Here is a 12,281-nt window from a genome sequence, read left to right as displayed (position 1 = left end):
GAGCATTTGCTTTGGTCAGTTTCTTCAACTCCCCACATGCACGTCACTGTTCATAAGTGATTCATCCCACTATCTCTTGAGAGGTGAATGAGATGAATGTTTATTATACCTACTGCATGCCAGGCCCTGTTCTACGTTCTTATATTCTCTAAGTTCAACCTGATAAAACTGTTAGAGGTGGATTCGATAATCCTTATTGCACGAAAGGAAAAATTGAGGCTCAGTAGCCCAAACCAACATAGCTAGTAAGTGACAGATCTAAGGTTCACACTCACTGGTAACTCTGCTCCTTCTTGAAAATTAAGAGGGACTTCCTTGGTGGTCCGGTGGCCCAGTTATTCACCTTCCAGTGTAGGGGATACAGGCTAAATCCCTTGTCCAGAAGCTAAGCTCTCACACTCCTTGGGGCCAAAGAACCAAACCTTAAAAACAGAAGCAATATTTTAGCACATTCAATAAAGACTTTTAATAAATAGTGCACATCAAAAATAAAATTATGAGTATCTGAGTGGGTAAATAGAACGTAGATTCTTCAGGGGGAGGAACTGTTTTCCTTTGGTTTGGTTTGTTCTTTGGCCATGCTGCACAGCATGCAAGATCTCAGTTCCCCAGCCAGGGATCAGACCCAGGTTCCCAGCAGTGGAAGCTGAGTCTTAACTGCTGGACCCCCAGGGAATTCCCCGTGATGGAACTGTTTTATTTTAAAATTTTCATTACTTGTCCTTTAACAGATTTAAGATAGCTTTCATCACTGTATCTTTCTTTTGTCATCTCAATTATCTACAACAATGCCTAGCACATAGGCTCTTAAAAATGTTGAATATATTGGGTCTAAAAGCCATATTTTATTTCTTCATTGGGTTTAGAATCAGCAGTGCTACACTTCAGCTAAAGCCTTTGCAGTGATGGGAGTTGAGATTTGTTTAAAGCAGTGTGGGGGATAAGGCTTTTCTGTTTTTAATATGGTGTCTGATACTAATTATTGAAAGTATAAAGGCAGATGTTCATTTCTCTGATTCTGTGGAATGAGTGAGCTTGCCTAATAACTTTGTAACCTGGCAGGACCCAGGTGTTGCTGTTAGGCAGTATATTTTCACTTAGGAGAATTTGGTGCTAAGTACTTAGATCTTAAGTTTATCTGTTAAGAGGAGATTTTTGCCTGTTTTCTATAATCTTCCTTTTGGAGCTTATACTTTGTGCTATTTATAAAAGCGTGGGTGCTTGAGTTACCAGAGGCCATAAGCATGACAGTAACACACTGTGAATCTGAGGTCTTCCTATTTTACAGGATCTGCACAATTTAGATCTAATGATTGGAATTGCTTCTGCGGGCATCGCTGTGTACCGAAAATATATTTGCACAAGTTTCTATCCTTGGTAAGTGCAAACCAGTTCTAATTATTCTCTGAATCATGCTTTAAAAATATGCTGAACAAAAGTAACGGTACCTCTAATTTTAAACTTTTATTTCTAAAGAAGGGACAGAGACTTTTTCCCAAGTTTTTACCTCTGACCTCTACAATTCATCCAGATTCTGTACCTGGGAAAATTCTTCTGGTTATTACTGGACATCCCCTTCCGCCTTGGTCACCCTGTGGTTTGGGATACTCTGTGAAACATGGATAAAAACAGCACAAGGCAGGTTCTGGTGTTAAGGAATCCTTCCTGTGCGGCACATGAGCCAGAATCCAGAGAACTTCCTCTGAGCAGGAGTTGCATTTTCTGTGCAGTTCCTGAGTTATTAACTGAAGCTTTGTGCCCGATTCTGGTCTAAAACCTGAGGAAACCCAAAAGACTCGAATCATCACAAATCTGAGAAAGGCAGTGCTGTCCCCGTTGTTCCTAAGGCTCTCTGCTGGAGGAATTAAGAGTACATGCTCCGATCCTGGCTTCAAGCATCTCTGGATGAATGACCTGGAGCGCTTACGGGATATCTCCCAGCCTTAGTTTCCTCATCTGAAAATTGGTTATAATGATTTGGACTGTTGCAAGGCTTAGTGGAGGGGCTGCTGTAAAGCTTGAAGCAGAGGACGTGGTGCATAAAAAAAGGCTCAGTTCATGGTGGCTCTAATTGTGTTACTCTGCAGACAAGAGGCTAGTTGACACATGGCTGTTAAGTGGCTTTTAAGTTGCAAAGCAGCTGGGCCCTGGATCTAGGTCTGTCTGCGCTCCTCCCACTGCTCCACACTGCCCTCAGCTGTCTTGCCCAGGTACACACCAGCTCCCGTAAAACTGCAGCGTCACCGAACAGCTGACAGCAAAGGGAGCGCCTTGCCCATGGTCCTTGTTATTTAAGAGCTACATCATAATCCAGTGGCCGTGATGTGACGCTCGGCTTCGGTCAGCTACTTGGTGTTTGGCCGGGGCCATGGGGCCGCCATCCTTTCTACGCTGAAGCAAAGTCTAGGAAGCCGAGAGCCCCTGGCCATCACCGCGAGGTGTCAGCTGCATCCCGGCTGCTCCCTGATGTGCTTTCTTTGTGTCATGTTTTATTTTTTTTTGGCAGGGTGAACATTCTAAAAATTTCTTTCAAAAGGAAAAAATTCTTTATACATCAGCGACAAAAACAGGTGAGTTAAACCTCTGCTCGCTTTGGTTCTTTTGCTTTTAGCCACTTCAGCTCTTAGCCCTTTGGTAGGTGAAGGCGTTTGTCGTACGTGTAACAGGGGAGAGAGAGCTCAGCAGTCAGTGGAAAGAAAGTAGGCATTGGGATCCAGAGGGCCCCATGGTCCCCTGTGTAATTCACTCTGCTTATCTGGCTGGGGAAGTCGCTTGCTCTGCAGCCAGAGACATTGGGTTCAGGCCCTAGCTCTCCCACTTGCCCAGTTGAGCGGGTTACTTAACCTCCCCTAGTCGGAGTTACCTTGTTTGCTGGAACACAGCAATACCCATTTATCAGGGAACCATCTGATTTAGGTAGAAGTGCCATTGGTCAAAGCCCCTGGCCAAGCCTACCGCAGAGATAGCAGTGAAAGTCAGCAAGGTCAGTTTCTGCCCTCGATGTGTTTAAAATGCATGGTGGCCTTGGGCGTAAGTCTCGTAGGAGGAATCCACAGCCCTCCACATAACTCAGCTTGCCTTTCCATTTAGAGAAGAGCAACTTAGAGGTAAGGGAATCCACAGCTAGCAAGGTGGAAGAGCCGGAATTTGAGCCAGTCTTTATGAATCTGAGCTGCCAGCTCTTACCGTGACGCCACACTCTGTCCTGTTTGTTAGGCTGCATATTTCTCACTTAGCGTCACCATGCTGCTTCCCAATTTTCCAAAGACAATGTGTGCTTACAGGGGCTCCACACCACAGTGAACTCTTAGGAATGAGAACACTAAAGCTCAGCACAAATAAGGACTAGAATCTGAGTCTCCCGAGCCCCACATCCAAGATGCAGGGTACCAGAAAAATGCACAGGATGGTAATTTACCATGAGAACAGAAAGCCTGAATTCAAGTAGGAGGGAAATTGAGCAAATGATCAAAATGATGATTTTGAGTGAGCACTAGATTTAACTCGCTTTGTGGAAAGCAAATAGGGAGATCCAAAGCGTTATAAGAGTCCTGTCATTTGACAGGTTAAAGATTATTTCTTCAGGGGAGAGATTTTTCCCAGAGCTAAATTTTAAAAAAGATTGTATCAGACAGCCCTTATTTGATTGCTCCAAATATATCGAACCTAGAAAGGTAGACAGATGTGAAATGAAAGCATTCATGAAAGACCACAGAGGATGAGAGAGAGTTTGACGCTGGGCTTTTTTTTTTTTTTTTTTTTTTTAACCACGTTCATAAAGATGGTTAACAACTCCCACTGTTGAATATTCTTAGAATCCTGTTTTGTAGCCCAAGGAATTTTGAAACCAGTTTTCCACTGTCTGTCGTTTCTTCCCGGGTTACCACTCATGTGGGCATAAAGTGTTCGAGACCCTACTTCTCCAGCTATGCAGTTGAAATCTCTACTGTGCTTTTTCTCCCAGACGGAATCCAGGGAGCATATAGTGGCCTTCAATATGTTAAATTACCGATCTTGCAAAAACTTGTGGAAGTCCTGTGTCGAGCACCACACATTCTTTCAGGCAAAGAAGCTGCTACCTCAGGAAAAGAATGTTCTGTCTCAATACTGGAGTCTGGGCTCTAGGAACCCCAAAAAGTGAGTATTCTCTGGAGGCAGTCTCCACACTAGCCTGAAATGTAAGCCCGACCTAGTAACCCCTCGGGAGCAGACATCCCTCGGGAAAGAGATGTCTTTCCCCGGAGGCCCACGTCCTGGGGCCAGAGCTGCTGGTGGATATTAGAACCTCAGATGAAAGTCTCTTCAGGGACAGGCAGCGATGTCTCCTTCCACACACATTCAGGTACTTCTATTCCTGTTGCTTGCTTCTGCCTCCTCAACTCTGTATTACTCAGAGCTCCCAAGCGCTCACAGTTGCAACGACTCCACCATGAAAGCCCTCGGCAGTGACTCATGGTCCTCGTGGTGGCATTAAGACAGCCTCTCCCACTGAACGTTAACTCCATACGATGCTCTGTAATAATGAATGAGTGAATGAGCACAAGGAAAGCTTTCCAGAGTCAGGTGACTGACATACGCGACATACGACAGTCACATGGTAGTAACAACAGTAATTGCAGTTGACAATTACTGAGTGCTTACTTTGCTCCTCACACAGATTTTGTTTAACTCTTTTTTAAATATGGCAATTCCATGTATGCTGTTAGTCCTAGGAATGATATTCAAAATACGTAATGATTAATACAGTAAAATAAATCTATAAATTGAAATTTTTTAGTTTATAGTATATCGTCTAAACTAACCATGCAGTGTATATTTTTGTATATGTTTTTATCCTGCCCTCTAAATAAAAGATGTAGCAAAAATTGCCTGTCAAATTATTTAAATTGTTTGGTTGGAAAATTTATTTTTGTGATTTTTTTTTTTTTAATGTGGCTGTTACTAAAAATGGTGCCCCTTTCTGAGCCATTATCAGATATGTGGGACTGTATCAGACCGTTTGACCATTTCAGTGACTTTCCTACTATATTGGTAATCAATAGCATTCTAGATTGAATGAGTGGTAAATGTCTGTTGATATCATCGTTCGTATTTATGGTGCTAAATGCTGCCTCTGTTTCTGATGAACCAAGAACAAATATATTTTTCAAGGTTTTGGCTTATAAAACCATTCAGTATTTTTATACCTGCAGTAACTATTTCTGTCTTCTATTTCTATAAACATAATTTGCTGGAATGTAGCATTTACTTTGGTTGGACTTAATCCTCTCGGCGAGCTGAGAAGTGGCATTGAGAGCAGCTGAAAGCTTGGACTCTGTTACTAAGAAACCTGGCTTCAAATCTGATCTACATCAGTTTTAATTTAATTTGCTTTTTCAGTTTCTTTTTCTATAAAGCGTGGCCAACACGGAGAATTTAAAAACTTTTTTTTTTGGTTATCCATTGCAACAGGTAAAACCACCCCTATTTTGGTAGCTTAGAGCAGTAATCATTCTATTATATCTCAAGACCTTGTGGGTCATGTTTTCAGGAAGGGTGTGCTGGATGGTTCTGCCCCTGCATGCAGTGTGTGGATTGGGGTTTCTTGGTGAGATGAGGCTGGTGGCTGGGCTGGGCTAGGCTGAGGGTCCAGGACCACCTTTCCACACCTGGTGCCTTGACAGAACGATCAGAAGGCTGTACTCATCTGGACCCCCATCCTCTCTGTGTGTTCTCAGGGCCTCTCCCGGGGTAGTTGGCCTTCTTACGTGGAGGCTCAGGACTGCAAGAGTCTAACACAGAAGCAACTGGTCATCTTAAAAGCTAGGCCTAGATCTGGCACAGTTAATCTTGGTCAGAGCAGTCACAGGCCATTCTGGGTGGAAGAAGCAGAGAACTTGTCCCCCGCACCCCCCTTTAATCTGCAGCTGTGGGTCACTTGGGATATGGAGGGTGACTCGGTGGCCATAGATAGGCAGTTCTTGACCACCAATCCCAGCTTCAGCATACTGGCAAATTTCATTCCTTATTATCTCTGTTTCACAGATAGAGAAACTGAGGCTTAGGTTACATGATTTGCCCAAGCCCTAGAGATACAATTACACATTTGCATACTGGGCCCCTGAAACCTTCCACGTGAAAGAAACTTGTTTGGTATTTTCCAGGCTTACAGGACAATGGAACGCTTCTTTTTCCAAAGAGTACCTATTAATAACCTGTGACACATACTTTGGGGAACTGCTGCATTCAACCTTTGAATCATCTGGCTTGCTCCCACTGTTTGATGCTGTGCTCTCAATCAACGATAATTGGGTTTCTGATGTAGATTCTCCTGGTGATGCTGCTGTGAGATTTTGATCAGGGTGACAGCCGTATTTCTCATTGAAAATCAGTACATTGATATTCTAGAGGGTGTGCTTCATGTCACCTATGGTTTTTGGAGGTTTTTTGTCATGATTTTTGTTGGCTTGCTAGCTTTAGTCTGCAAGGAAATGTGTCAAATATTTTAAGGTATTAAAATATTGTTTAAAATTTAGAAGTGCCAGACTGAGTTTTCTGGAAACTAGTTTCCAACTCCATCCTCTCAAATAATCCATACTCTGAGGGGTCTAGAGAGCTGAGATTTAAATTACCTAGGTATAAATGAAATCCAAAAGTAACCTTTAGGGTGGCACGTTCAAAGAACACAGCCCAAAACTCTGCTGTCTAAGCGTATCTTCTCTGGTCTGCTCTTAAAGAGTTCTGAGTGATTTACGATGACAGCTTCTGCCAGCTAGAATGACAGAGAACACCGGGAAGGATGGTTAATGTTTGTACTCATGCCACTGTGAGTAAAAGTGAGAATTCCTTGAAGTTCCTTGAACGGTGTTTCAACGTTAATCCTGAAATTCCTTCTCATCTGGTAAGGCGTGGTTATATTCTGAAAACAGTTTTGTTGCTTGCAGTAGTAAGGACAAGAAAATATTTTTTTCACCCAAAGAAAAGAAAAGAACGTCAGAGAAAGCCAGCCCAGAAAGGAATCTCTGACCCAGGTGCCTCCACTCCCGGGAACCTCGGCTGGGGTCACCAAAGTGTTAACTGGCCCTGCGTCAGGGAGGGAGCGTGTGCAGACTGTTTGTTTCATTTATGCCATCACTTCTATCTCGTTGAACATGTCAGTGTAGAAAGTGAACCCGCATCTGGTTTTTCAGGTCTGTAAATAACCAGTATTGCAAAAAGGTGATTGGAGGGATGGTGTGGAACCCAGCCATGAGGAGATCTTTATCAGTGGAACATTTAGAAACCAAGAGTCTACCGTCCCGGTCTCCTCCTATTACTCCCAACTGGTATGTCTTCCTTTTTTTGGTACTATCTACCAGTAAACACTTTATTTCTTTTAAAAACTAAGTAAAAATAAAAACCTAACTATAGATGGTCTATGATGAGAGTTTATATTTGCATATTTGACTATTGCAGAAGTAACTATTTTTATGAGATGCACAAGTATAGCTAGACAGTTTTTTAGTGTATGATGTTTGGATGTTCTTTTATATATATATATTTTTTTTTTTTAAGTCTTTCAAACTTGTTACAACATTGCTACTGTTTTGGGTTTTGGGTTTTTTTGGCCATAAGGCCTGTGGGATCTTAGTTCCCCAGCCAGGAATCAAATCTGCACCCCACCACCAGACCACTCGGGAAGTCTCTGGGATGTTCCTTTTTAAAAAGTTATTTGGTCTAAATAAATTTGAGCACCGCAGCCTACTGAAGTGCCCCTCTTGAAATTGTCGTATGCATTAGTATATTCAAGTTTTGAGAAGTCCTATGATAAAGAAGCATGTTTAACTTTTATTTACTCTCATGTTTCCCATTAATAGCAAACAAAATAAACTTTTGAGAAAACATGGTAAAGGTATGTAATACAACTGACAGAAGGATGTGTGACTCTCAGCAACAGTAGCAAATGCTCATTGGAAAGTAGCCTGCCAACTGCTAAGTTGATGGACTTGGCTTAAAAGGAAGGAATTGGCAGTTTGGTGAAGTGGGTAAGGGCACTGGGCTTGTAGCTGGAACACCTGGACTCAGATTTTGGCTTTTCTGTTTATTAACAAATTTGTTTAACTCTCTGGTCTCAGTCTTTCCATTAAAGGGGTTGAATGAACTAACAATGTACAAGTGCTTTGTAAGCTATACAAAAAGGATCAGGTAGAATTGTTGTTATTGTCAGTTATTTTTATTATTTTATTATTATTATTGTTAGTATAATGTTCCTCAGAGACATCAGGCCATTTTTTAAATGCCTCCAAAACAGCCAGACATTATGGGGGGAGGGGGGAACCAAGCTGGAAACCTTGGCTCAACTCCACCCTAAAATAGGATTATGGCTTTCTGTTCATTTCCTGATAGACAGGGTGCACCTATAAATTCTTAAGGAGTGATCTACCAAGACTAAGAAACATTCCGCCAGGCAGGCAGAAAGGGAGTGGCTGTGCAGGACTGCTAGGAAAGGACTCTCTGCTGGGGCCAGATACTCTGGGCAGGAATGATGATGGTGTTTAGTGTTGGAAAGTTATAATATGACCGAGTAGTTTGATTCGTGGTTTCTGAAATGTAGGTACTCATCCTATAGTGGTCCATGTGTGCTATAACGTGCTATAACTTGATTTGTCTGCAGGTCTCTTAGCAGCAGAGGCCAGGACAACATTCAGGAGAACAGCGGGTTTTGGCTCTCACTGCTATTTATAGGTCCTCCCCAGAGGAGTCACGAGCCTTGCTGCTCAGCTTTGGGCACAGTGTATTGATCGTTCAGGCCCAAAGGGATTGCAAAAGTGGAGGCCCTGACAGTCCCAAGGAGAAATGGTTAAAAAGGAAGGGGAAGATGAAAAAGCAAGGACAATGAAATTTAAGAAAGTCCAGCGGCCTCGAGTTGCCAACCGCAGGAGTTGCTAGTGCCTAGGTGCTGCCCCAGGTGTCACCCCAGGCCTCCTGAGAACATTGCCTCATTTGGTTCGTTGTCAGAAGCCAGATGGGTACAGTTGAGGCTCAGAGAGGTAGTGACTTGCCTCGCGGCACACAGCTACTGCTGCTATTGGAAGGACAGGGCGGTGCTAATACAGTCCATGGGGTTGCAAAGAGGTGGACACGACTGAGCAACTAGCACTTTCACTTTCAATACCACATAGATCTGTTTTGAAAAGCAAACATTTCTTCTTGGATCAAGTGAAATTGACATTAGGGGATATAGTTGAAAGAAGGTTCAAATTTTGCAAAAAAAAAAAAAAAAAACCACCTTACTTTAGCTTCTGAACCTTCTATTTATATTGCACAAATGAATCAGAAAAAATTTGTCTGATGAGCAGCCAATTTGGCCTCCTTATGCATTGAGATCTTAAGTGCTCTTGGAAGAATAACTCCCTCTAAACCAACACTCAGCAGCTTCCCAAAAGGCACAAACCAGTCTCATCTGCTGGTTTATAAAGTTGAGGGGCTGTACCACTGGGCCCAGAGTCTCTGGGACCACGCAGCCCCTGGTGGATTCTGGTGTAGTAAGGCGGTTAACTGGCTCTTAAATTCCAGCAGCATCAGCAAAGCCCCCCCTTGGGACGGTCAGGGCACAGAGGTTAGATCACTGATGTCTGATAGAATCCTTCAGTAGAATCTGCCTTCAGCGCTTCGCTCTGCACCTTTCCCCACCAGGCGAAGTCCTCGGCTCCGGCACGAAATCCGAAAGCCACGGCACTCTTCTGCGGACAACCTTGCCAACGAGATGACGTACATCACTGAGACGGAAGATGTGTTCTATACCTACAAGGGCTCCCTGTCCCCTAAAGACAGTGATTCCGAGGTCTCTCAGAACCGAAGCCCGCACCGAGAGTAAGAAACTTGCGCTCCTCTCTTTCCTGTGTCTCCTTGTTGGGGCTGTTGAGGAATTTGCACAGGCCCCATGGCCATTTAAGAGGAGACAGAGGCTAGAGCCGGCAGCCAGCTGCCTGGGGTGCTCTCTGCCAGGCTGAGAACATCAGTCCGCTCTCCCTTCCCCCACGAGCTGTGTGCCTGGGGTCATTAGCTTGCCCTGCTTTTTGTTAGTGACAGCAACCTACCGTCCACACACCCGTTAGCTCTCCTGAATGGTGTTCTTTCCAGTTGATGAGCAAAACCCAGTTTAAACCATTCCATACACCAGAGGTTGAGGGCGTGTTGACTAGAGCAGTGTGTCTCTAGATTGTCAGCATTTGTCCGCTGCAAGATTCCCCACCCCTGAAAGTGTGCTCATTTCTCTCTGCCCACAGAAAACCTTCTCAGATCCACAGTCTGTCCTCAGGGCATTTGTTCGCTTTGGTTTTTAATGAATATTTAGTATAAAGAAGAAAAACATGCAGAGAACATCTCAGCATCTCAGATTTTCTTTGTTAAATTTTTGTCAAGGACAGTTTGCATCAAATTCTTTTATGTTCCCATAGTCTTTTTTTTTTTTTTTTTTCTGTGACAAACTCCCTTCACATTTCAAGATCAGGAAAAAATATGTCTCTCCTGAAATACTTCCTTGAATCCTTTTATTATTCAGTAAGATAATATCTGATTTACTTGATACCTGTTCGCTTGACTAGCAAGAAGCTCAGAGCTGCATGTCAGACTCCGTTGCATTAGCTTCGCAGAGCCCAGATTTCTGACATAGTCCTTACTCTTTCTTCTCTGTCTTATTAATGAGTCTTATTTTTTCTCTGGTCTTAATGAGTACACTGTTCTACCATGTCTGCACATTTTAGAGTAAGCTATCACAAATCATTTTTTGAAGGGGACAAGACACAGATCACAAATGACAAAGTGTGATGGGAATGGATCTTTTTTTTTTAGGAAGTCAACCATGGTCATTGGGTATCCATTCTGTTTAGTCCCATGCTGTGCCCAAAATGTAGAAACATACAATTCCTCCCCCTGACAGCAGAGGATTAACAAGAACGCACTTTGGTTAATCTGTAAATTTTTACCACTCTAGCTCCTAGGATTAAAGCCTTAAATGCATCCTGACCATTCTCGCAGCATCACAGGTGAATCAGGGATCTCACTTCACACTTAAGTGTGAGATTGCTCTCTCTCTGCTGTCCCTGACCGCAGCAAACATGGTTTCCAGTTTATCTGTGTTCTTAACACCTCTGGCTGAATAATCCTCTGGTCATTATTTCCTTGTGACCTGAGCTTGGATGATGCTTCTGTTGAAACGATCGCTATCTCTTGCTCCAACTTACAGCGCCGTTGAGCCTAAGTGGAAGGGTGTGAGTTCCTCTGTGGGGCACAGTGGTTGTGCATGTCCTACAAGGCAGGAGCCCAGGCGAGCATGGCTGGAGCCAGTATGAGCCTGTCAGGGGCTATGTCGCTTTGGTGAAGGGAGGAGGAGGGTTAGGAGCTGACTGAGGGCTCTGAGATGCCCAATCACACCTTCCTCTGTGTCAGACCCCCCTGTTGTGGTGTGCAGTCCCATCATGGAATTGTACTGTCCAGTACAGTAGCCTCTAGTCACGTGTGGTTATTCAGATTGAAATTATTGAATGTAAAATAAAATGTAAGTTCAGTTCCTCAGTCACACAAGCGTCATCTCGGGTGCTCTGGACCACGTGTAGATAGAGGCTACCAAACGGGACAACACAGATACTGCACATTTCCAGGGTGGCAGGTGGACGAGAGATGGATTCTGTCCACGGGTACGTGGATGTCCTCTGCTCATTGTGGGTATGTGGACGTCTTAAAGGGCTCCACTCGTTGCTGAGTCCTGCGGTGCACTCTATATACCCTTGGCTGCTCCTTGAGGGACAGTGAAGGTGAAGTAGACAAGTCTTTGCTTTCCGGGACCTCAGGCCACCTGGGCAAATAGCACATTATCAGCCTTCATCGGCACACTGTGGGGCTTGGTCCGTTTCATGAAAGGAGAAGAGAGTTTAGGAAAATGGCGGTTTCTGAGAAGCCTGATTACAGATCCTACCTCAGATCTTCCTAAGTGCAGTCTGTTACCCCACCATGGAATTACAGAGCATCCAGACCTTCACAGGCCAGGACAGCCACACACACGTGGCTGTTTGAATTTAAGTTTCTTAAAACTCCATTGAAAATTGACTTCCTCAAGCCCTGTTTGGTTTAAGTAATTCCTGGCCCTACTCATCCCTGGGCCTTGCCCATCAATTCTTCCTGAAACTCCTTCATGAGACCTAGGAAAGTATATCATCCTGGGACACTCTTCATTTTGCAGCGAACCATTAAAAGTAGCAAATGGTGATTCAGAGGCAGCCTACCTTGCCGTGGCTTTGCCAGGTGAGCCACAGTAGACAGCT

The 12,281-nt window shown here is 43.8% G+C and overlaps 1 protein-coding gene across 4 annotated transcripts in view; it reads left to right on the top strand.

Moving 5' to 3' along the window:
- Positions 1–12,281, top strand: part of PTPN3 (protein tyrosine phosphatase, non-receptor type 3) — a 158,342-nt gene that overhangs the window by 104,976 nt on the left and 41,085 nt on the right. For all 4 annotated transcript variants that reach the window (XM_005684284.3, XM_005684283.3, XM_005684287.3 and 1 more), the window contains exons 10-14: positions 1,289–1,377; positions 2,507–2,570; positions 3,965–4,137; positions 7,170–7,304; positions 9,655–9,831. In XM_005684284.3, the coding sequence (XP_005684341.1) occupies positions 1,289–1,377; positions 2,507–2,570; positions 3,965–4,137; positions 7,170–7,304; positions 9,655–9,831 (638 nt within the window). The remainder of the gene's footprint in view (positions 1–1,288; positions 1,378–2,506; positions 2,571–3,964; positions 4,138–7,169; positions 7,305–9,654; positions 9,832–12,281) is intronic.

The sequence above is a fragment of the Capra hircus genome, chromosome 8 (genome assembly GCF_001704415.2).
Source record: "Capra hircus breed San Clemente chromosome 8, ASM170441v1, whole genome shotgun sequence".
NCBI lineage: Eukaryota > Metazoa > Chordata > Mammalia > Artiodactyla > Bovidae > Capra > Capra hircus.
This window is presented reverse-complemented; position numbering and strand designations above follow the sequence as displayed.